Source organism: Hemiscyllium ocellatum, chromosome 2, assembly GCF_020745735.1.
Source record: "Hemiscyllium ocellatum isolate sHemOce1 chromosome 2, sHemOce1.pat.X.cur, whole genome shotgun sequence".
Classification (NCBI taxonomy): Eukaryota; Metazoa; Chordata; class Chondrichthyes; order Orectolobiformes; family Hemiscylliidae; genus Hemiscyllium; species Hemiscyllium ocellatum.
The window spans coordinates 134372836-134397898 of NC_083402.1; the positions used below are offsets into that span (position 1 = coordinate 134372836).

The 25063-nt window shown below is 38.8% G+C and overlaps 1 protein-coding gene across 3 annotated transcripts in view; it reads right to left on the bottom strand.

Moving 5' to 3' along the window:
• Positions 1 to 20087, bottom strand: part of LOC132825248 (transmembrane protease serine 9-like) — a 38988-nt gene extending 18901 nt beyond the window's left edge. The window contains exons 1-8 of one of the 3 annotated variants that reach the window (XM_060840365.1): positions 19908 to 20087; positions 19526 to 19671; positions 17017 to 17168; positions 16504 to 16628; positions 10875 to 10942; positions 7691 to 7866; positions 3573 to 3611; positions 2380 to 2445 (exon numbers count right to left, since the gene is read on the bottom strand). In XM_060840365.1, the coding sequence (XP_060696348.1) occupies positions 2380 to 2445; positions 3573 to 3611; positions 7691 to 7866; positions 10875 to 10942; positions 16504 to 16628; positions 17017 to 17122 (580 nt within the window). In that variant the 5' untranslated portion in view covers positions 17123 to 17168; positions 19526 to 19671; positions 19908 to 20087. Of the gene's footprint in view, positions 1 to 2379; positions 2446 to 3572; positions 3612 to 7690; positions 7867 to 9133; positions 9559 to 10874; positions 10943 to 16503; positions 16629 to 17016; positions 17169 to 19525; positions 19672 to 19907 lie in introns of those variants that run through there. The other 2 variants (XM_060840356.1, XM_060840347.1) reach the window with 2 other exon arrangements.
• Positions 20088 to 25063: the final 4976 nt, after the last annotated feature.

Below are 25063 nucleotides of genomic sequence, written 5' to 3' on the forward strand. Positions count from 1 at the left end.
TCTTGATTTTTAAAAATATATAAATGTGTTAACACTAACAACTAAACAATTTTCTCTCCATCAAATCACCGTGCTAGGTTCTGCTGCATAATATCTTGTCATTAACCTGTTCAGAGATGGTATTACACCTCTCAGGAGCAAGTGGGACTTGAACTTGGGCAGCCTGGTCCAGAGATAGGAACACCAACACTGTGCTGAAGAGCCCCCTGGGTCTGCTTTATAATATTTCATTACTATCTTGCTCAGCGATGTTATTACACACCTCCAGAGCAGATGAGTCTTAAACTCAGACCTCCCAACTCATAGATAGTCACACTATCATTGTATCGCAAAAGCCCCAAAAGTTGATCGGCTAAGGGTCTGATTCATTTTCCTTTGAGCAGGGTATTGTCCAAGCTCTCCACAGGCCATCTGCTTCACAAGTAGAGACACAACCACTGCACCTCAACAACTTTACATTTTTCCTCTTTTACGTCTGAAAGTGTTTTCACTAACAATCGAATGACTTTTTTTTAATCACAAACCATTGCGACTTTTTTTTATGTTTAACTATAAACCACCATCAGTAATCACTGTGCAGCCAATTATAAATTTAAATGTAAAGCACATTATGGGTAAAGAGGGTCTGCTTCATAAATCTTTGATGCTTTTACTTTCCATTCTATTTACAGCCATTTTTCCTGAACAACCTGTTCAGACTGGTTATGACAGAGCTCTGGAAGAGGTGGGGATTGAACCCAGGCCTTCTGACTTAAAGGGGAGGGATAATCTCTTTATGTGCCATTATGTAACCAAATTGGATTGAATTAGTCAAAACTGGATGTTTGTCTCTTAGGAAAGGGAGAAATAAAATGATTAAAAATATATGTATTCAAGAATCCCTGTATATCCATGCAGAGTTTACAATTGAGGTGTAAATACCAGAATCAGAAAAGGTGATAGAAATGCAAATGCAACCAAATTATTTCGTAGAGCTGGGGAGATTTATCCCTCAATTAAAATCAACAAAATAAAATAAATACCTACTCCTTCTCACATTTCTGGTTGCATGTAAATTACCACTGAACTAAATCGCGAAAATAGTCCCCACGTTCTGTTTCTGAATATGTTCATAAGTCAATTTGTGTGCAAATCTGAACACAATACTGTACAATCTAAAATAGCCACTTGTAAATACATGCAAACTTTCATAAGTTGGATTGTTAAAATTAATATTAGCATTAGTCTTCACAGTAAATTTGAAAAGGACCCGAGGAGTAACTTTCTCATGCAGAGGGTGGCGCATGAAGGGAATGAGCTGTCAGAGGAAGTGGTGAAGGCAGCTACAATTACAATGTTTAAAAGGCATCTGGATGGGTACATGAATAGGAAGGGCTTGGAGGGATCTGGGCCAAATGCTGGCAAATGTGACTAGGTCAGTCTGGGATGTCTAGGTAGCCTGAATAAGTTGGACCAAAGGGCCTGTTTCCATGTTGTATAACTCTATGATAAAAGACACTAATAATATTCATAAAATTATAAATAATTAAAAGGTGAAAAAGGGCAAGGAAATAAATAAAATAACTAATATGTATGAAGGAGATTAATGTGGTTAAAGACCAATGAAGCCCCTGGACATGATGGGATCTTGGTCAGATTTGTAAATCAGATGTTCATAAATTGGAGACCTGCCTGTAAAGCACTTAGGATGATCTGTGATTTTAAAAGATGCCATATAAATTTAGTTTTGCTTTAATTTCCTTGTCATGCAAATTTTTTCCATAAGATTTTTCAAAGATACATTCAACATGAGTCCAATTTTCTTTTGCAAGTCAGAATTCCAAGGTACTATCTGAAAAATTACTAAATATCATAACTCTGGAAGAATTTCCTTTCTCGTGGTCATCCATTCGAATGAAAGGTGATGAAGTGCCTATAGCAGATTAAGGTTAAAAATCACACAACACCAGGTTATAGTCCAGCAGGTTTATTTGGAATTTCAGAGCTAGCTACCTGATGAAGGACCAGTGTTCTGAAAGCTTGTACTTTCAAATAACCTGTTGGATTATAACCTGGTGTTGTGATATTTTTAACTTTGTCTACCCCAGACTGACACTGGCACCTCCACATTATAGCACAGTAGCCTTTTATTTGACACGGACAATATGACAGCAGCAACTAAAGACATTATGCTAATAAGAAGGATGTGGTACAAATGGCTCCTTTGTTGTTGTGGTAATCACAGATCCCTTGACTATAAAAAATGTATCAGTTAAACTAATCATTAACACACTGGGGGCCTTGTGAAATTGTGCAATTTCCCTTTCTCATAGCTAGCCTTACTGAAATATCATAAGGCAGAAAGAAATATCTTACTTGTAGTCATTTCAATTGACTTACATGTGGTAGGAGAGTCTGTGGCATCCGTGGTACTTGGATTTGATGTAATGATTTCTGTTGTAGAAACTAAACAAGCAAACAGAACAAAGATGAATAGATCTGGTACCTCTTCTCTAATAATAGTTATTGTATTTATTTCCTCACCCTTTTTTGCCTCTTGATTATTTATAGTTTTAGAAGTGTTTTTAGTGTCTTTTACTGTGAAGACTGGTAAAGGTATGTGCCATTTCCTGGTTGTCCAATATTATATTCTCAGACTTAGTCTCTCAGGGGCCTATGTTCTTGCCTTCTCACTTTCTTATATATTTAACAAAGCACTTCCTGTCCATCCTTGACATCACTATCATTAATATTGTAATAAGGACACTGGTAACATAAAAACAATAACATTTTAACAGATATAGTACAACATACTTAACCAATCACAGCAAAGCAACGGTGGTGGTGTAGTGATAATGTCACTTTACAAGTAATTCAGGAAACCCAGCCTAACGTTCTGGGGATATGGATTCGACTCCCCTCAGGGTAGATCGTGCAATTTGAATTCAGTAATTCAACAAAATCTGGAACTTAAAAAAAAACTAGCCTAATAATGGCTACTATCAATTGTCATAAAAATACATCTAGTTCACTAATGTCTCCATTCAATGAGACTGTGGCTGTTCTTTTCATGGACCCAGCTTCATTTACTGACCTGCTCACCATAATCGTTATCCCTTTACTCTTCCAAAGCCTATCTATCCTTGCCTTTAAAACATTCAACGAGGTGGCATCAACTGCTTCACTGGGCAGGGAATTCCACAAATTCATGACCCTTTGGGTGAAGAAGTTCCTCCTCAACTCAGTCCTAATATGCTCCCCCTTTTTTGAGGCTATGCTCAAAGCAACCCCAATAGCAACTTCAGCATATGATCCATTGAGATGCAATACAGCTTCTGGTTTTCAGCAGATTTGTGACCTCCAGAAATTACAGTGTATTCTTGGCACATGATAGCAACAAGTGTTTCAACCGTTCCACCAGTGGGACATCAAAATCTGGGTTCCGAGGGGCTCAAAATTTAATCTGACTGTAAAGGAATAACATAAAACCCGAACAGGCAATTCAAGAATAGAGGTTGACAATTAATGAATTTTATTTGGAAAGGGTACTTGGAGATTAATTGAAATTGAAGTGATTAAAATATATGGCTTACCACTGGTGAGAAGAGCTTTTGCATCCGCCTGACTGATTTCTGAAAGGAACAGAAGTAGAAACGATTATCACAATTGACACGGGTGATATGATGATTTTGAGAAGTTGGTGACTGATCTGCTTAATGGTGGAAATATCCAGTGAAAACTCCAGTAGGCATTGATTAGATGCTGTCTATGTTACTGTGTTTACCGTACTCGTCACCACAAAATAGAAACATAAACGTATTTGAGATGCTGTAACATAGGACAATTGGTATATTGTTAGGTGTCAAGAAATTAACTTAAGAAGAAAAGTATCAAATGGATTGAGTTTTCTTTTTGGATAAGAATCAATTACTTTGCTAATTGTCACGATATATTATTAGGTCACTGTTGGCATGGGCTTGCATCTTCTCTGGCATTCTTCCTCAGTCCTCATATTATCCATCTCACCTCACTGTCTCAATGTTATCCATTTCACCTTAATGTCTCAATCTAATCCATCCCACCTCACTGTCTCAGTCTAATCCATCTCACCTCACTGTCTCAATGTAATCCATCCCATCTCACTGTCTCAATGTAATCCATCCCACTTCACTGTCTCAATGTAATCCATCTCACCTCACTGTCTCAATGTAAACCATCCCACCTCACTGTCTCAATGTTATCTATTTCACCTTAATGTCTCAGTCTAATCCATCCCATCTCACTGTCTCAATGTAATCCATCCCACTTCACTGTCTCAATGTAATCCATCTCACCTCACTGTCTCAATGTAAACCATCCCACCTCACTGTCTCAATGTTATCTATTTCACCTTAATGTCTCAGTCTAATCCATCCCACCTCACTGTCTCAATGTAATCTATCCCACCTCACTGTCTCAATGTAATCCATCTCACCTCACTGTCTCAATCTAATCCATCTCACCTCACTGTCTCAGTCTAATCCATCCCATCTCACTGTCTCAATCTAATCCATCTCACCTCACTGTCTCAGTCTAATCCATCCCACCTCACTGTCTCAATGTAATCCATCTCACTTCACTGTCTCAGTCTAATCCATCCCACCTCACTGTCTCAGTCTAATCCATCCCACCTCACTGTCTCAATCTAATCCATCTCACCTCACTGTCTCAATCTAATCCATCCCACCTCACTGTCTCAATGTCATCCATTTCACCTCATTGTCTCAATGTATTCCACCTCATCAATCTTTCTTCTTTTTCGGAGTTTACTCTCAATTAGGAATGTTCAAATTGAGTTTTTCTCTTCTAAGTGAATTTTTAAAGAGCAGTTGTTCACAGAAGGTTAATCGTAAACATCTTCAAATAATTTCTTTTTCCAGCACAGATTTCTCTTAAGGCTGTGCAATGTCGGCCTGAATCTTCTGAACAGCAGAAATGATGAGTGGACTCCCACTGCACCCCCTGTTGCACATTTCTTCAGGGATTTTCCAATGCTGGCTGTCAATGAAATGTGCAGTGTGGCATCAGCTGGGGACTTCCATCAGAAAGAAGTAAACACTCCCTTTTTATGGTACTGCCATGGTACTTAGGGGTGGCATGGTGGCACAGTGGTTAGCACTGCTGCTTCACAGCACTAGGGACCCAGGTTTGATTTCAGCTTGGGATGACTGTCTGTGTGGAGCTTGCATGCTCTCCCTGTGTCTATGTGGTTTTCTTTGGGATCCTCCAGTTTCCTCCCAAAGATGTGCAGGTTAGGCGGATTGACCGTGCTAAATTGCTCCGTACCATTCAGGGACATGTAGGCTGGGTGGGTTAACTATGGTAAATGAGGGGTTACAGGGATAGGATAGGATGTTCTTCAGAGGATTGGTGCAGACTTAATGGGGACTAAATGGCCTCTTTCTGTATGTAGGGCTTCTATGTTCTATCAGCCATTTATGAATTTAAAGGTCCAATCTTTAAATGCTAATGAGTGGGTAAATAGATGTGGTAAATAAGGGGGTATGTGTTAGGTGTTGAGGTGGTAGATGGATGGTTGAAGATATATTCTGGAGAGATAAATCAGGTTGAGGAGGTTGTCGGGCAGCCACAGAAAGGAGACAGGAGGTTTAGGAGGCTGATTGGGGTGTCAATTGTATAATTACCCAGGTGATGGACTAGGTTTTAACTTATCTAACATGTTGCATTCTATCTCAGAGTCAGAGATATTTACAGAGGCTCCTGGGAAAGCAGAATTGCCCACGGAAGTTGAAGCTTTCTGGCAAATTTCTGAATAGGTTCATGAATGGGACTACCATAGTGTCGGGAAGCACATCCTTAGTCATACATCTGGTCTCTGAGAATCCGGAGGCAGGAGACATGGGCTGATAAATTTAAGAATAATGTTCTGTATCTGCCTACTGTATACTTACCATCAGAAAAGCCTTCAGCATACCTGAAGACAAATTATTCTTTTTTATCTGCATAGCAAAACTAATTGTATTAGTGTTCAATTCCTGATATTATCCACTAAATTGGAATGGAACTGGTTTCAGCACTTCAGGAATTTCGGCAACTCATCATAGGTCTGTAGAGCCATTTGTACTTTGAAATTATTAAATCATAAATTGGAGACACTGTAAAATGCAGTGGCTCCCTTCAATCAATCAATCCACCTCTTTGTATAGCTTTTGTTGTCTTGCATCACAAAGTAATTACATTTTAGAAAAGGGAGTTAAAGTGAGAAACGTTACTGTCAGGGCCATCAAAACTTTAATCCTTCTACGTCATGATTGTGCCTTTTACAAATATCAGTAAATCAAGATCACTGGAAAACTGAACAAGATTCTTTTCATAGCCAACTTCAGAGACTCATCTCTTCTTTAAGGTTAGGATTCAAAGTACACAAAACCAACCCTTTAAATAAATGAAGCTCCCCATTCAACAAACACTCACTTTACCCCCACACACTATGTGGGGATAAAGTGAGTATTTGTTGAATGGGGAGCTTCATTTATTTAAAGGTTTGGTTCTGAAACCATGACAGTCGCAATTTTCATTTTACTGAAAATTTTAGAGTTCTAAGGTAAATCCATATTTTATCAAGTTTTATGCTATCATGGAGTTCCAGTGTAGGAAATTCCTTTCTGATCCCAAAATGTCTTTTGGGCAAAGGCTTGAAAACATTGGTCTAAAAGTATAATTTGGCAGAAGTTTTCTGCCTCTGGAACAAATGTACGACTGGTGTGTGCACTGGGCCCGTGGAAGTCCTAACACATGGCACAACTTGGGAATTGCCGGAGAAGTTTGAACTTCTAGTGGAAAATCCCTGGGACCCATAGAAGGTTTTGACGCTGAGTTGGAGTTGGAGTTTGGAAAGTTCTGTGACACTTACCCAGACAGTTATCCAGGCAACGTTAAACAGATTAAACAGTCTAGCATCTGGGTAACTACAGAGCTGACCCCAGATCAGTCGCAATAGATCCCCATCTTCGCTGGCTACCTCCCTTGGGTACCCAGCTGATCCGCCTCTCCACACTACCCCTCAGATTCTCAATGCCTGACCCGTCTCTTTTGTCTGTACTCAGAAGACATGGGCCCTTCTCTTGCTCTATTGATGTAAATTGCAAACACAGCAATGGAAACGTTGGACAACACAGGACTGAAATATAAGTCATTCCTGGGATGCCAGAGCTTTGGTAATCAAATCACAGGTCAGCAGACCCAGATTTCTCATCTCGTAGCTTTATTGCCTGAGTCTGATACTTCCACAAAGACTCTCAGTTGAAATTATATCTCAGTCTCACAAGATGATTGCGGAGCTACTATGGGATCAATCGTTCTTTAACTCAAGATTTCCCACTCCACGGGTGGAGGAGGGCACGCGGGGGGATGTTTTAAAAAAACTAAGAATAATTATTAGGAACTGATAGCATCCTTAAAACAAAAACTCCGCTTTAATGATTTAAATGTCTTCACAACACTAACTTTCTGGACTTTCAAGTATTACAGAATCTGAAACAGATGTAACCAAATTTGACATTTGCTTGCAGCCATTATTTCTGAAGACTGCTTTGAAAAAAACATCAACGGCTGCTACCTGTTGTGTAGATGTTCAGTGTATTATGTCATTGTAGTACAGATTATCAATTTTATCTGCTAGAATAAGCATTATTAACTGCAGAAAACATACCAGTGAACCGAATAGATGTCAAGTCTGTGCTGAAACCATTCAAGGCACCAGATTGACTGGACATACTGACTTGCGTCAGGCTCTGCTGGAATGTATTTTTGACTGTTTCTGCTGTTAAAGAGGTGCTTCCATTTCTCTTGAACTGTAGTAAAAGTGTTACAAAAACACTGCCTGGCCTGCCAAAATAAAAAGGAAAGGAATCATGTGAATTCAATGCTTTGTTCAGCTTAGGCAAAAAAAAACAATTCATAGTCATTTAAATAATTTTCCATTAACAATAAAACATCCTGCTAAAAGCAATTTTAACAGTTTGTCTAATATGGTGTTAAGTAATTTTCAAATATGGTGATGTTCCTTGTAGTCAGTATCTTTGTGTATTACCACAGACTGATATGAATCCAAATTTCCACTTACAACGGGACCATTAGCAGGGACCATCACTGGAGTTATTTATGAGTGTGAAACACACACTGGGATACATACTGATGCTGCTCTTGTCACACCACTTCTGTTACCCTCAATGGCAGCTGACAAGACAGACATTTTTGAAAAATTTCCAAGAAAAACCTCCTCATGGATCTGGAAGGAGCAGAGGGCTCCCTCCCCACCACCAACCACCACCCCATGGTTCTGTAATCATCATAGTTGCCTCCTTCTGCCTTTAGTTCACTAAAGTTTCAGTAGCTTCTTCCTGGGACTTACCTTCAATAGTTGGATTGTGCATTAGCAGTGCTCACTTGAAAGATAACAAGAGAATAAACTAATGGTACTAATTCTATCGTGGGGGTCACAGAAAGTTACAATATCAGCCCATCATATTGACTTGTGGTGTCCAATGAGTGCCATTACTCTAAACTTTCTCCTTTTTTTTTATTCTTTGAAGGATACATCCATATCCCTTTTGAAGTTTATTATTAAATTTGCATGCAACATCTTTTCAGTTCATAGAATCATGGAATTCCTACAGTATGGAAGTCGGCTATTTGGCTCATTGAGTCTACACCAGCCTTCCAAAGAGCATCCCACCCAGACCCACCTGCACAAACATATCCCTGTAACCCTGAATTTCCCATGGCTAAACTACCTAGCCTGCATATTCTAGAATACTACGGGTAATTTAGTATGACCAATCCACCTAACCTGTACATCTTTGGACTGTGGGGAGAAACCAGAGCACCCTGGGAAATCCATGTAGACACAGGAAGAATGTGCAAACTCCAATCGCCTGATGGTGGAATGGAACTTGGGACCCTGGAGCTTTGAGGTAGCAGCGCTAATTGTGCATAATAATTCTGACCATAACATAATTATTCTGATTCTTGCCTCTGATTCTTCTTCCAATTGGTTTAAATCTGTAACTTCTGTTTAGCAACCATTAATGGGATGTGAACATCTCTGGCAAGGCCAGCATTTATTACACTCCTGAATAAGGGGACAAGCTACCTTCCTGAATTGCTGTAGTCCATTTGATGTAGATTCACCCACGGCTCTTTTAGAAATGGAGCTCCAGGATTTTGATCCAGCAGCGGTGGAGAAATGGTGATGTAATTCCAAGTCAGGATGGTGCTTGACTTGGAGGGGAACTTCCAGATAGTGGTGCTCCCATGCAGCTGTTCCCCTTGCCCTTCTTGGTGGTAGGGCTGGTGGATTTGATAAGTACTGTTGTAGGAGACTTGGTAGTTGCTGCAGGACATATTACAGTACAGATTGTGCATCAGTGGAGACACTGAATGATGAAGGTTGTGGTTGGAGTGCCAATCAAGCAAGCTGCTTTGAACTAGATGGCGGTAAGCATTCTGCATGTTTTGGAGTTCACACTCTTCCTTGGTCATTGGTGACAGGACATTGTGGGATCGTTAGCTTCTATGCTGCAAGAGATATTTATGTGATGCAAAATGATCATTCAGTTTATGAAATCTTGTCTGCTTCCTCATGGTGACATCCATCATGGACTTAATCCAACTCATTTAAATTAATAAAATCCTTTTGATATTTAAGGAAAAAATCCAGTTGAACAATCAATGTGTTCAAGGGGAAACAACAACAGCTTATATTTGTATAGTGTCTTTATCATACTGAAATATCCGAAAAAGTGATTCACAGGAGCTTTAAAAGATGAAATATGAATACATACAAAGAACACAATACAGAAGATGATATTTGGTTAGGTGACCAACATTTTGGTAAGACAGGCAGTTTTAAGGTTTGCCTTAAAAGGAGGAAAACACTGTAGAAAGGAGAAATGCATAGGAAGTGAATTTCAGAGCTTCGGGGCTTAGGCAACTGAAAGTGTGGCCACCAATGCTGGAGTTATTAAAGTCGGACATGCATGACAGACCAGAATTGGATGAGCACAGTTGTGTTGATGGTTTTTGTGGAAATGAAAGAAGTAGGGAGGAACAAGTCCAGCAGGGATTTAAAATAACAATGAGAATTTTAATATCAAGATAATGCTCGATCTGGAGCCAACATGGATCAATGATCACAGGGGTAGCAGGAGAAGAGGATTTGCTATGAATTAATATAGAGGCAACAGAACTTTGGATGCCTTCATCTTGGAGGGAGACCAGCTCGGAGCGCAATGGAATAGTTAAGTCCAGAGGTAACGAAGGAACGAATGAGGGTTTCAGCAGCAGATAAGTTCTGGGAGGGTTGAAGTAGGGCAATGCAATAGAATGGGACAGATCCCGACCAGTGTTTGACTTGAAGTCATATATCGTCCGCAGAGTTAAAGTTTCCTACAGGTTTCCCGATAGACCTTTTAATTTTAAATTGTCTTTAATATTTGCTCGACTAAACAATGAATATTTTTGTTATCTTTCACGTCTTTTACCTCCTACAAAGACTAATGTTTCTTACATTCTATGTTATTTAAACATAACCAAATCACTACTTTAACTTGTTACCTATTATTAGACTTTGTAAGAAACATAATTCCCTTCCTGCATCTGCACTGTTCCTGATTAAAATCTTTTAAGACCTGTAAAGTTCAGAGTCACAGTGAGTAGAATACTTATAATCAATATTTCATATTCCTTCATAACTACCCAAAATTGCTATGAAATTGGGATTAGCAAGTGACCATTACAAATCATTCTTCAAAAGTAGGATTATGTAATCTGCCAAAGATTCATCTTTGTATTTATTTTACAAGTGTTAGGCAGGAAAATTGCAAAGGACATACCTGAATTCTACAACTTGTGAATTGTCGAACTGTGTAGACAACTTTGAACTTGAATACACATTTTTTATCTGTAACCAATAGAACAGAAAGTCATTTTATAATCTGTGGGACTTTGTGAATCTGACACACAAATACTGACAGGAGGTTGAGGTATTTAGAAAATTTTGTATTCATTCAACTCTGATATCCTTGCTCACATTCTCTTGTTATTTTAAAGATGAGTCATGCTATATTTCGCATTCATAAACATACTTCTGCAGTAAATGTTATATTTGAGTTATAATGACTTTAGAATGGTGGTTATCCTTAACTCCAGCCAATTCTGTTCACCTCACCCTAGTCAGGAAAATGGCTGAAGAATTGATTTTGAGACAGAAATACTTAAATAGAGACAAAGGTAAACAGAAAAAGAGACAAATTAAAAAGGGAATGAGGGATGATAGTTAAATAAGTAGATTTCTCTCCCTAAAGGACATTAATAAGCAAGAGATTTTTTTTTAATGATAGTCAACAGTGTTTACATTAGATTAGTTTGTTATTCCAGATATGTATTGAGTTGAAATTCACCATCTGCTGTGTTGGGATTCAAAGCCATATCCCCAGAACATTAGCTTGAGGCTCTGATTTAATAGTCCCATGACCTTATGAATGGTCATCATTGTCGTGCATGCCTATCATTATAGGAAACTATCGACCCATGTTTTCGGGATGGAGAACATAGGGGTGACATAATGACGGGTGTTATCAAAACGTGATTATTCCACTGCTTATCTCATGCCTAGATGGTCCCACATCTATCAGGCCATATGCACATAGGACCCAAGATCTTATTGGATGGAACTAATCATTAAGCCACTGCTTGTGGGTCCCAGTGGGATTCTGGTAGTTTCAGTTGCTTATGCCATCACTGGCAGGTTGGCATCACCCATTGCCTCATGGCTATTGAGAAAAGAAATGTATTGTGCATCATGATAATTGACATGATTTATGGGCAAAAACATGTGGCGTATTAACTATCCCAGTTTTTGTTTCTCATTGTAAAAACCCACAATTATCAATCAACATAAGATCTTAAACTTCAGAACCTACACACAAGAAAATGAAAAATAAGCAGCATACATTAATGTGAATTATTTAAGTTTGTGGTACGGTTGAAATACTATTCTATTTTGATTGAGGACTTCATTAAACTTGTGCCATGTCCAAATTCCTCCTGGAACATTTCTAGGTGAAGTAGTAGTTGATGTGGAAATTAAGATACTGAATTTTGTGGATTACAAAATCACAGAAGTGTGACTCATGATGTCTGTATTGTCTTTCCAAATGAGCATTATGATCTATTGCCTTTGTCCTGCATTTTTGTAGACTCTTTCTATTCAAATAATCATCCAATGCTTTCCTGAATTCCTCAATTGAAACTGCCTCCATCACAATTCCATGCTGTGCATTACAGATTCAAGGTGCGAACATATTTTTCCCTATTCAGTCCCCTCATGATTTTGAACACTTCTATCAGATCTCCTCTTAGTTTTCTTTTCTCCAAGAATAGTATTGATTTCTCCAATCTTCACCATGAGACAGCATAGTGGCTCAGTGATTAGCACTGCTGCCTCACAATGCTAGGGATCTGGGTTTGACTCCAGCCTCAGGTGACTGTGTGGAGTTTGCAAATTCTCCCTGTGCCTGTGTGGGTTTTCTCCAATTGCTCCGGTTTCCTCCCATAATCCAAAGATGTACAGCTGAGATGAATTGGCCAAGCTAAAGTACCCATAATGTCCAGGAAGGTATTGGTTAGGTGCATTAGTCAGGGGTAAATGTAGAGTAATAGGGTAGGGGAATGGGCTTGGGTGGGATACTCTTTGGAGCATTGATGTGGACTTGTTGGACTGAAGAGCCTGTTTGCACAGTGTAGAGATTCTATAACCGACGGCGCTCATTCCTGGAACCATTCTTGTAAACCTCCTCTGCACTCTTTCCATGTGTTTACATCCTTTCTATATTTTGCTGACCAATATAGGAAATAATATTCCAGCTAATGTCCAACTAGTGTCTTGTACAAATTTAGCAAAACAATCTTGCTGCTGTACTCCATGCCTCTGTTAATAAATTCCAGGATATTATATAATTTATTTGTTACTTGATCCACCCATCTTGAGACCTTCAGTGCATCCATGTCCCTCTGCTCCTGCACCCTTATTTGTAGATCTAGAATTGTACTATATATTTTCTATTTTCTATAATGTTCCTCCTATCAAAACACATCACCCCTCACTTCTCTACTTTAAACTTTATCTGCTCACTCCACAAACCTCCTTTGGAGTCTTTCGCATAATTTACAATATTTCCAGGTCTTTTGTCACCCACAAACTTTGAATTTCTTTCTGCACAATAAGATCTGGATGATTAATATATGTTAGGAAAAGCAAGGTTACCAACACTGACCCCTGGTGACCTTTGCTACTAACCTTCATCGAGCCTAAGAATATCCATTGACCGTTTCTCTCTATTACACTGCAAAATTATGTTGCTATTGTCACTCTTTTTTCCACTAGCTATAATGTTTCCCACAAATCTGTTGTATTGCACTAGTGTTTTGAAGGTCATAAAAACAGGAAGTGCTGGCAAAAAGCAGCAGAGATCAAATCTACAAAGAAAAACAAGTTTTACATTTGAATCCGATATGTCTCTTTGGATTCTGAAAAAGAGTTATTGGACTTGAAACACTATCTTTGTTTCCCTCTCCACAAATACTGTGTCTTGCCAGCAGTCCATCTGACTTTTAGGCTGTCACGCCATCCGATAAACGTGAAAGTAGTTAATCTAATATATGTAACTTCTCTAAAATTACATTAAGGAATCTTAAATGTCCCGATAGACTGTTAAAGATGGTCAAGCTGTGGAATGCAATTTAATAAAGATCTTCCTCCCCTAAGATTCAAGAGTCAAGCAAGAGCTAGGCTTTAATCAATGCATAAACTTATGAATAAGGTGCTGGAGTTGGCCATTTGACCCCTTGAGCCTGCTCTCCACTTTGACAAGTTCATGGCTGATCTAATTCCACTCAATTCCACTTGCATTCCTGCCATCTAAATACTTTGACTCTGTTTTCAAACAAGAATCTGTTGAACTTGGCCTTAAAAATGATCGATGACTGCTCCTCTTTGGGGAAGATAGTTTCGCAGACCGGTGACACTCAGAAAATAATTCTCCATTTCTTATTTTTTTAAAAATGCAAAATCCTAGAAGGACTTACACACTTAACGATAAGGTCCTAGGGAGTGTTGCTGAGCAAAGAGACCTTGGAGTGCAGGTTCATCGCTCCTTGAAAGTAGAGTCACAGGTAGATAGGATAGTGAAGAAGGTGTTTGGTATGCTCTCTTTATTGGTCAGAGTATTGAGTACAGGAGTTGGGAGGTCATATTGCGGCTGTACAAGACATTGGTTAGGCCCCTGTTGGAATATTGTGTGCAATTCTGGTCTCTTTCCTATGTTGTGAAACTTGACAGGGTTCAGAAAAGATTTACAAGGATGTTCCCAGGGTTGGAGGATTTGAGCTATGGGGAGAGGTTGAATAAGGTTGTTTTCCCTGGAGCATTGGAGGCTGAGGGGTGACCTTATAGAGGTTTATAAAATCATGAGGGGCACAGACAAGGTAAATAGACAAGATCTTTTTCCTGGAGTGGGGGAGTCCAGAACTAGAGGGCATAAGTTTAGGGTGAGAGGGGAAAGATATAAAGAGACCTAAGGGGCAACTTTTTCACGCAGAAGGTGGTGCGTGTATAGAATGAGCTGCCAGAGGATGTGGTGGAGGCTAGTACAATTGCAACATTTAAAAGGCATCTGGATGGGTATTTGAATAGGAAGGGTTTGGAGGGATATGGGCTGGGTGCTGGTAGGTGGGACTAGATTGGGTTGGGGTGTCTGGTTGGCATGGATGAGTTGGACCGAAGGGTCTGTTTCCGTGCTGTACATCTCTATGGCTATGACTCTAAAAATGTGACATCTACTTCTGGCCTCTTCCTTAAGAGGAAGCATCTACTCAGCATTCATGCTGTCAGATTCCCTCAGAATCTGAAAAGTTTCAAAACATATCCCCCCTCAGATCAGATAAGTGAACCGTTGGAACTCTCATAATCAAGAGGAAAATATCAAATAACTACCAACCCAGGTAAAAGTGAATCAGATTATACTTTAATTATTAGTGAGTACTTTGTCTCATGATTGTGGACTGAAAGCATCCTGTGAAACGCCTATAGCGAGTTTTCTTACTAATTATTGTGCTGTATTGTTCTATGTTCTAATATTTTGACTTGCTGTATACTTCAATAATATTATTGTATGTCATAGAATTCCTACTGTGTGGAAACATGCAATTTGGCCCAACAAGTTCACACTGCTCCTCGTCGGGAATTCCACGCAAGCTAACTCCCCCTGACCCTGTCCCTGTCAGTCTGCATTTGCTGCAGCTAACCTAACCTGCACATCCCTGAACATCATGGACAATTTAGTAAGGCTAATCCACCTAACCTGCACATCTTTGAACTGTGGCCGAAACAAGAGCATCCAGAGGAAATCCATGTAGACACAGGGAGAATGTGGAGTTTGCACATAGTTGCCCGAGAGTGGAATTGTACCTGAGTCCCTGGCACAGTCAGGCAGCAGCGCTAATCACTAAGCCCCATCTCTCACTTGAGATTTTAAGCACATTGTAAGTTGGTGATTGCATTCCCAGTGATATAACAATCTAATACATTGAATCGTTTTCAACTTCTGCTTGTAAAATGGCCTGGATAAAAGCAGTGAGGAGAGGTGACTGAATTGGAATCTGTGCTTTAGATCTTCACTGATTCAACTTTAAACTGTCACCTCAGATTTTAAAAGGAATCAAATGGTCAAAAAACAAAACTTCAGAAGAAGTCTAGCAGAGTATGCAGATGCCCTGCACCAGAAAAAGAGAAAATGTGCCGCAGGGTACAGCTTTTCACCGTGTCTCTGTACACGTGACAATAAATTCAATTCATTCATTCATTCAAAAAATGACACCTTAAATTTGAGGTCCGAATGTTGAAAAAAAACCCAAGTTCCAAGGCCACTATTTTTCTCCTGCATTAGTTAGGATGCCATTTGAATGTTTATAACCGGATAAGTTTGACTGCTGGAAATCGGAGTTTCTGAAACTCTGACTTGGCTTGGGCAGGCAGATGGCTACATGACATCTTTTGTCATTGGGCTGCACATATAATGGTGAGATAATGATTGGATTAAAGTAGTACCTATAGACTTGGCTGTCTGAGGAAATTATAAAAAGAGGATTTCCTGGCAGATGGACCCCAACCTCTGCAGATCATATTAACCGATGTAATGCATATCTGGGTATGGTTATTTGGTGTCATCACATGGAGATCACATTTGTAACCAAAGCATTAAGATAATGCATTTTGATGATAATGCCCAGAGCAGCTTTTACTTATACAAAGTAAAATATAACCACTTTCACCCATACAGCTAATCACTTTGAATCATTTAAGAGGGACACGGTTAAAGGGTTAATGGTTTGACATCGTTGAATGACAAAATGACAGGATGGTTGGAGAAAAAATGACTTTCAAGAGAACAAATTAATTCTTACTTCTGTTTGAATTTCATTCGCTAATTGTGAGAATTCAGCGGAACCAGTCGTTGACAAAGCATCATTGTAATTAATGTTTAATATTCTGAAATCTCCTGTAAAGAAGCTATCACTTGAAGTGGAAGCTGCAGTTTGAAAATAAAAGAAGCACAAGTTATTGCAGTTGCTTTATTGTAATGTGAATCTGAACCATAAGTCAGCAAAATATATGGTATGGCATTAAAAACAAGACAATGCTCTCTGTAGGGACCCATACGAAGACTACACTTTAATTCACCTTAAGGAATCCAAATAAGGAATCAAAATCCTTTCTTCCAACAGACTCCTTATCTCTCTCAATTTAATTATCTGTTTACTTTTCCATTGATATATACATTTATCAATTTCTACCAAATTAAATTTCAGATTTGAATTAAAACATAGTAACAAGTTATTCCAGAGATTCCTAATACATTGCAATTTACCAATTGACTATCCATTAACTATTTACTAACTGGCAAACGTATTTCTTACATCGTGTCAGAAGAACTCCTAAAACAGTAGCTACAACTCCTGCAGCAATCAGAACAGTGAAAATAATCACGAAGATGAGGATCAGAAGCCTTTTGGATGGTTTCATTTCAAACAACTAAAGGTTGCAGGTTTACTGGCAACCTTCAATTTCTCTGTGAAGAAAAAAAAAGATAGTTAGCTTGTTTTGCTTTCTGTCAGGTTAAGCAAAAACTGACAAAAAAGCTTAAAATCTCAAATGAGAGAAGGGGCTTAGTCATAGCACCAGGGACTCAGGATATGATTATTGCTAGCAAGGTCAGCATTTGTTGCCTTTGAGATAGTGACGGTGAGCTAACTTCTTGTACTGCTACATTCTATCTGTTGAAAGTACATCTGTAATATTGTTTGGAAGGGAATTTCACAATTTTGTAGCAGCAATAGTAGAGGAATGGCGACAATTTCCCATTCATGTTTCTGGGTCTGAAAAGAATCTGCAAGTAACGAAATTCACAAGCTTTTCTCCTTCTGGTTTGGTAGAGGTTGTGAGATTGGGAGGTACTATTGAAGGAGTTCTGTCAAATTACTGCCGTACACTTTGTATGAGGTGCATAGTGCTGCCACTGAAGTGACATAATATAGAAGGCTGTCTTACTAAACTATAGTAGGTCTGAAATAACTTGCTTTAACATATTGTTCGAGGATCGTATCTCAAATGCACTCCATTGCTCATTCTTCATACAACTTTTGGTCTGCCCATCTATGTGAAGATAATAATCCCCTATAATTATTACATTATTCTTCTTATATTTTCAGTTAGTTTGCTGATTTATACTTTGTTCAACACTATGCCTTGTGTGTAGGCTAGTAAACTTCTCCTACTAGATTTTCTGTTATTTGTTATTTTCCAGTTGAACATTTTCAGTTTGACATGCTAATTTTGTGAGTTAAGTTCTTTTATCACCAATGTCTTTATCTCTACATTTACTCGCAAAACTGCCCCACCCACTTTTCCATTTCGTTGATCTTTTCCAAATTTATCCTTGAATATCTAGTTCTTACAATCACATCTCAGTAACAATTAGTATATCAAGTTCAGTTACCTTCTCGTTCTGTACCATTCATTCATCCATCTTGTTACAAATGCCACACATGTTCAATAATAATGCTTTACCATTTTTCTGATATCATTTGTCCTGTTTTATTCCTGGCCTTTTGGAACATTTCGATATCAATAACAGAAGGTAATCCTAACAATGGGACATGTCCAATGTCCTTTATTAAAGCAAAGTACACGACAAAACACTGGAGAAAATCTCGCCCATTCAATTCTTACATTCATAACTAAGATTTTTCCAAGGATCAGACTGAAGAAAGTGCTCAGTCAGTGATCACACGCCCTTCTCTAGAGGTCCGTAACTGTGCTCTGAAACAAGATTTCTTAAATCCCTTTTCCATACAAACTTTGATACTGTCCAGTTTCCTGTGAATGATCAGTTTGATCACTGGCAATATCACAAGTGTATTATGCTTTGTACAGGGCTGGTTTGGTCGATCATCCCATTAGATCTTGCTTGCTTTCCCAGGAAAGAGGCTTGTCTCTTAAATGTAACAAACTTAGCCTTATCCTGCTGATGCTGTTGGCATCTTTCTGTCATGCAATCAACCACATGATATTGACACATCACAATTCAGTGATCAAATCAGATAAGTAGTGACATCTAACTCATTGTGCCTACGATCCCAGCCTTTCAGGGTTACTGTGACAGTTCAATCCCTTACTGCTGAGTTACAACACTTAATTAAATATATACACTTTCTTTCAGACATAGAAACATTAAAACCAGTGATCTTTTTCATCATTAGATCATCAGGTTTCATATGTTTTTCTTCACTTTCATTTCATCTAACTCAGCACATTTTAGGTTAATATCTACAAATCTGATTGGTTTTGGTGTGCAATACTTTCTTTCCCAGAGCAAGTAGTATTAATATCCCATAAATTGAAACCTCCATCTTCCACATCATACATTGAATCACACATTTAAATCTGTTGTCCCCAATGCCAATTCAGTTTAAAACTATTCCCACAGATGCTAGAATGGTTGAAAACCAATCAATGACTAAAAATAGAACAGAACTTTTCACTTGTCTGAAACAGTAACAGGAAAAATAATAGCAGGAACTTGATGGGAATTGAAATACCACTCCCCCAACAAAAAAACTTCATGTGACTAGTAAGTTATGACATATATACTTGAGCACACATAGCAATGTTATTAAAGCAAACAGTTTTAAATATCCAAGAAATAAATATACATAGCTGACCTTTGATGTAAAATTGAACCAAAATCATTAATTGTAAAGATTCAAAGTTTCTAAGCTGAGGAAAAGCAGAAAGTATTGTATTTTTAAAATGGTCAATATAAGGCATGTTGCTTCCAAAATAAGAAAAAAATGTAAACAGGGATAAAACTTTCCATTTCTATTTATGATTACATAGAAACTACAATATAAACTGTTCAACCCAAACCTGACCAGCCGTATTCCTGATCCAATGAATCTCATTGTTTTAGGCTTCTTTACTCCTCTTAACTTCAACCAGCTTTTCAACATGTTCTTAAATATTGACCTGGCCTCTGCTTCAGTCACATACTTATCCATTCTACAAATTCACCCCTTCATGTTAAAGAAAAAAAACATTTTTCAACTTTGGTCTTTTTGTTTATTTTAAACCATACATTTATTTTCTTTCTTCCAAATTCTTCAGTCAATGGAAACAATTTATTACTACCTTGTTTTCTCATTCTTTCAGAATTTTATATGAAGTACATTTTCTTTTTAGAAGTATGTAATTAAAGCATATCAAAAGATAATGAAGAACAATTAGCAAGTGCAATAAAATACAATCTTACCTTTCAATACGTCGAGCTGAGGATAGAAGTGGTGTGGATATTTTGAACTCTATTAATAGAGTGCTTCCTTTTCGACAGCTGAGGAGACTTTAAGAGCAAATGACTGAGCCACCCACAAAGAACAAGTTAAACTTGTTCTGCAAAATTCAAACAATCTCTGACCAGTTTATGGTAAGGCAATCATCAAGGTGGTGTTTTCTTTTTTATTGTGTTAGGTTTGTGTTTAAATACTTTGAGCTAAGGGCATAAAATCTTGATTCCTCTTGCATACTTGGTGCATTGTGATTTTAAAGAATTATGTCAAGTTTCACCACCCATAATGAACAAAGATTCTACTCTCATAGAAAGGCAGGGGTTATACAAATTCAGCCAGGTACATACTGCATTTTACAATTGAATACCAAACATTGATTTTGCAAAACAAAATGCATTACGAATCTAAAAGCCAAGGAAAAATCACCTGACCATAAACAACCTTGTGCCTTTATCAGTTGAATTCTATTTTTATCTTTGTGTGCACTGGTGATCAGAAGGAACTAAAATTGTTTCATTATGTCATACCTAAGCATAACCAAAATTGTCCAATTCTTCCTGTAGCTTTCAGGTATCAGTAGAACTCCTCAAACTGTATGTTAACTCACAGGAGTTATGGTATTAATTTCACTGTTGCGCAGAGGGACTGGAGAATAACAAGGTGGTCCAAAGGTAGGTATGAAAGTAAAATAGTTAGTGCATTCAATAACTACTTCTTCCTCATCTTCATGAGAAAAGACCGTTCCATAATTGGAGTATCTTTAATGACTTCAGGCGAAACTCCAAATAGGTTAAGAAGTGCTTGAAACAGAAATCCCAGAACCAGTCTTTGCCCATTTAACAGGAAGCATTGGATGGAATCTTGAGAACTGAACTGTCATTGTGTGGAATCAATGATTACTGATGAAATCCTGTTAAAATAGCAACAATCAAGTATTGGGCCAAATCTTAACTTTTTTTAAAAAAAAGGGGGAGAGTTGCCCGGAAGTTTCCTTTTACAGAAAATGTCACCATGAAGCCTAACGAGATTTCTTGTCACATCTTCGCAAAAGCGTCTCATTAACCGCTGATAAAAAGTGGAGCTGGAGAAAGCACAGAAGGTCAAGCAACAGAGGAGAAGGGCAGTCGGTGTCTTATAAACTATGTACCACACTCGTTGGCATCCCTTATGTCAAATTCTAGCTCCGTCTTACCAAAATAACTCACTGAGCACCAGCTTTCCGCCAAAAAATTGGTAGCCCCCTCTTGACTAAACCATCTTTGACAGGCAAGTGTTTGCAATCTGATGTGTTCAGATGAAATGTAATCACCATTACCAATTCCAGGAGATGCCTGCCCACTACCCTGGCAGCTGACATAACTGGAGCAGTCTTGTGTACCTGGTGCATTTGAGGGTCCAAGTGCCTAACAAAGCTGTTTCCTGGTGGACAAGGGCTATCCATTGCGACCATGAACAGGCAGGGACTAAAGGGATGTGGGCCACATGCAGGCAGATGGGATTAGTTTAGAATAACAATATGGTCAGAAGAGACAAGATGGGCTGAAGAGCCTGTTCCTGTGCAGTACTGTTTTTTATTCTATGGCTCAATACACCATTGCATAAACCCTTGACTGATGTGAAAGGTAAATACAATGCTATCCATGTCTCAACCAAGGCTGTGGTAGAGCAAATGATGGGGCTGCTGCAGAAGTGGTTCTGCTGCTTGGACTGATCTAGGGATGCCTCCAGTATACTCTGTGCTGAGTGCGCTGCAACACCCAGGCATGCTTTGCAGAACTGGAGCAGGCAATGAGGTGGTGTCCTTAATGCAGAGGAACTTGAGGAAAGGTCTTCTACGGATGAGGATGGTGATATTGGGGAGGAGAAAGCTGGCATTATTCATGACAGATCAGCTGTGGTGGGTGCTACATGCCAGAGAATGTCTTTGACACCTACTTCCAGTAGATGAGTGCAGGGCGCAGCAATTTTGACTGATCCATTTTTTGATCATGTTTATGAGAGTTGGTTGGCATTGTGATGATGAAGCTCACCGTCTGCTAGTATCGCGTTCGTTGCCATTTCCTTTCTGGAAATAAAAGCTCATGTTTGGAATTGTCCAATTGCTTGCCTGTATATGATGTTCCCCTACTAATAAACATAAGATACTGGTCTATAGAGGACATTAGGTATAAAGCAGCATCGACTCAGTGGATGTTCAGACATGAGGTAGCTACAGGCAGGTAAAGTGTGTGGCATGAAAACAGCACAGAGAGTGAAAGAATGGGGTTCTATGTGTTGAGAGTGACACTCTATTGGCATGGCTAACACGTGTAGTGTGGCCTTATGGCTGCTCTCCTATGACATTTATAGTGTGGGGCAATGCCAAATTGCCAACACTTTCCTAGGTATGCAGTAGTCTTTCAAAGATGGTGTGGGTGCAAGGGATGCCAGTCTCTCAGTGGATATCAACTGTACGGTGAGCTGTTGTGTGAATGGAGGGTGGTAAAATGGGGGCAGTCAATGGATGTAAGAGACAGTATGGGGATGGGGTAGATAATTAATGTGGTGAATGTACGGAGAGAGAAATCACTAGCCTGTGCAATGAGAAATCCTCCAAAAACTTCAGTGCAACTAGGGCTTAGCCAAAAAAATTATAAAGTTCAGCCCATAGTGTGAGGAAACTTGTTAGGACACAGAGAGAACCCCTCCTTGAAACCCTCGAAATTGCCAATTTCTGGTAAGAATCAGACCCTTTGCAAATTGAGGCCTTTAAAGTAATGAAAGGATTAAATTCAAATTTATGTACAGACGCTGTTCAAATGAGAAGGATCAGGACACATGAATATTAAAGTCATTTATGCAAATTTTAGGTCTCTGGAAGTACTTTCTTTCATGGAAAACTTTCGATCTCTGGAACAGTAATCATTACGTGTATAAGAACTTTAAAAGAAATGAATTCCTGTTCATGGTCAACAAGACCACACATCCGTTTGGTTTAATTCAGGGATTTGACCGTAATCTCCCAGAATATTTTCTAAAATGGCCAAAAAAACTTTTATTCTGTTTTCCTTACCTCTTACAGGAAGCTGTGTGATTATTATATGGTATTGTTAGAGCTGCCCTTGACTGAGCTACACAGTGTCCGTTGTGAAAAGCCCAAAGAAGGGAAATGAGTATGTCTGGGAAACATCATGAGACCATGGGGGACTGGGGGTTGACCACAAGCCTCTTCATCTGTGGCTGTATGATTAGTTTAATTGGAAATGTGTGCAATCACTTAGGAGAAGATTGGTTTGTAAATATTAAAGGCAGGATGAAAAAAATGTAGAAAAAATGTATGTTTTCTTTAGTTTGGGGAAGAGTTTCCTGGATGTACAGAGGGTTTCTTCCCTCGGTGCCATTTCCATAAACCTGCTGATGCTGCAAGTGAACTCATGGGTGCTGAGTGAATCATTTGGCCATTCCATCCCAACTGTATATAGAAATTACAGCATGGTGCATGAGCAACGGAGCAATCAATACTTTCCTACCCTTAACGGTTGCAAGTTAAATATGGGGCAAGATTATGGATTATGGTTGAACTGATATCATCATAAACAGTCAGAGTTCTATTCAGAGACATGCTGCACATTCAAACCCTAGGTCCAGGAATGTTTGAGGTCAACCAGCCAGAATAAGCCTGATTATTTTTCATCATGGCTAAATGGTTTGACTTGTTAAAGCTTAATCTGTTTTATAATGTCACAAATTTACATTGTTGATTAATTGCAATTATACAGGTACAGTCCTCTATTTGAGGTCAAACTGGCAGCATTTATAGGTTTATTTTAACATCTTTTTGTACTCTAAGCCTTTGTTTGTAAAGCCCATGATGCTGCACCTTTTTATTAATCCTTTTCTCAAACTACTCTGTCAGCTCCAATGATTGCGCCTCTGTTCCTGAATCTTTTAGAGTTGTCCCCTTTCCTCATTCTTCCTATCAAAATGAATTGCTTCTAATTTCTCTGCATTAAATTCCATCTGCAACTTGTCTGCCCTTTCTACTTGCCTATGTTCATTTGAAGTTTATCACTGTCCTTCTTGCAGTTTGCAATTTGAGTCTGGCTAAGACTGACTTCACATGAATTCCAACTGAAGTGTCATCTTTCTAGTTTTAAACCCATCCAAGATCAGAGGTTATATAATAGTCACCACATCCAGAGATCCACACTAAGTGCCAATCTCAACCTCGCCTTCCATCAACTCTGCCCTCTGATCTCAAAACCATCCAGTACCCCAACTTCCACCTTATTCTTCACCTTGACTTTTTAAAATAAGACTTTTTTCCTCTTCCTTTCAAGCATTAAGGAAGGCAAGCTGCGAAATCACAGAGGTCTGCATCAGGCCTACTCACCTTCCACCCAGCTACCTTGCAGCCTTCAGGACACAGCCTTGAGTTTAACAATTTCAGAGCAAAAACATGGTCCTTCCATATTCATTACCCACAGCTACATCTCCTGCTTTGAATGTATTGCACCCAGCACAGCCAACCTATTTCCTACCATTCACACTTCACATTCACAACCCACTCACCATTTCGCCTCCTTTCGGCTTATCAAAAATGTCTTTTACAACCTCAGGATAACATGACATTGCAATAGTTATTAAACCTCAATGTAGGGAAACATAATAATCAAATTGTGTACAACAAAGCTGTTTTCAGTGATGTTGATTCAAGAATGAATATTTTGCAATATGGACACATTTGTTCTCCTTTGGATAGGGCCTTGGTATTTCTGCATTGGAGGAGTTTCAGACAAGCTGATTTTTAAAAATTTGGTATTTCCTACACTGTACAGCCTACAGCGCATAATAGTCACTCAGCCCACCTTTAAAAGACACCAACATCCCTACCAATTCCAAGAGAGCTTAAAACGTGCGAAACAGAGCATCAAGAAAAGCATTGCGTGTGAAGAGGAGACAGAAGGAGCAAGGAAACTTTTGGGTCACTTGGGAGAAAGCAAGATTGATCTTGGTTATTGTCCAAACCCTCATGAAGAAATGCAATAATAACAAAACCAAAATCAAGGATGCACACTGTAATTTTTAAGTCTTAAGCTTACATGAAGTGTGAGCAAAATAAGCTAGAACAGAGGATTACGGT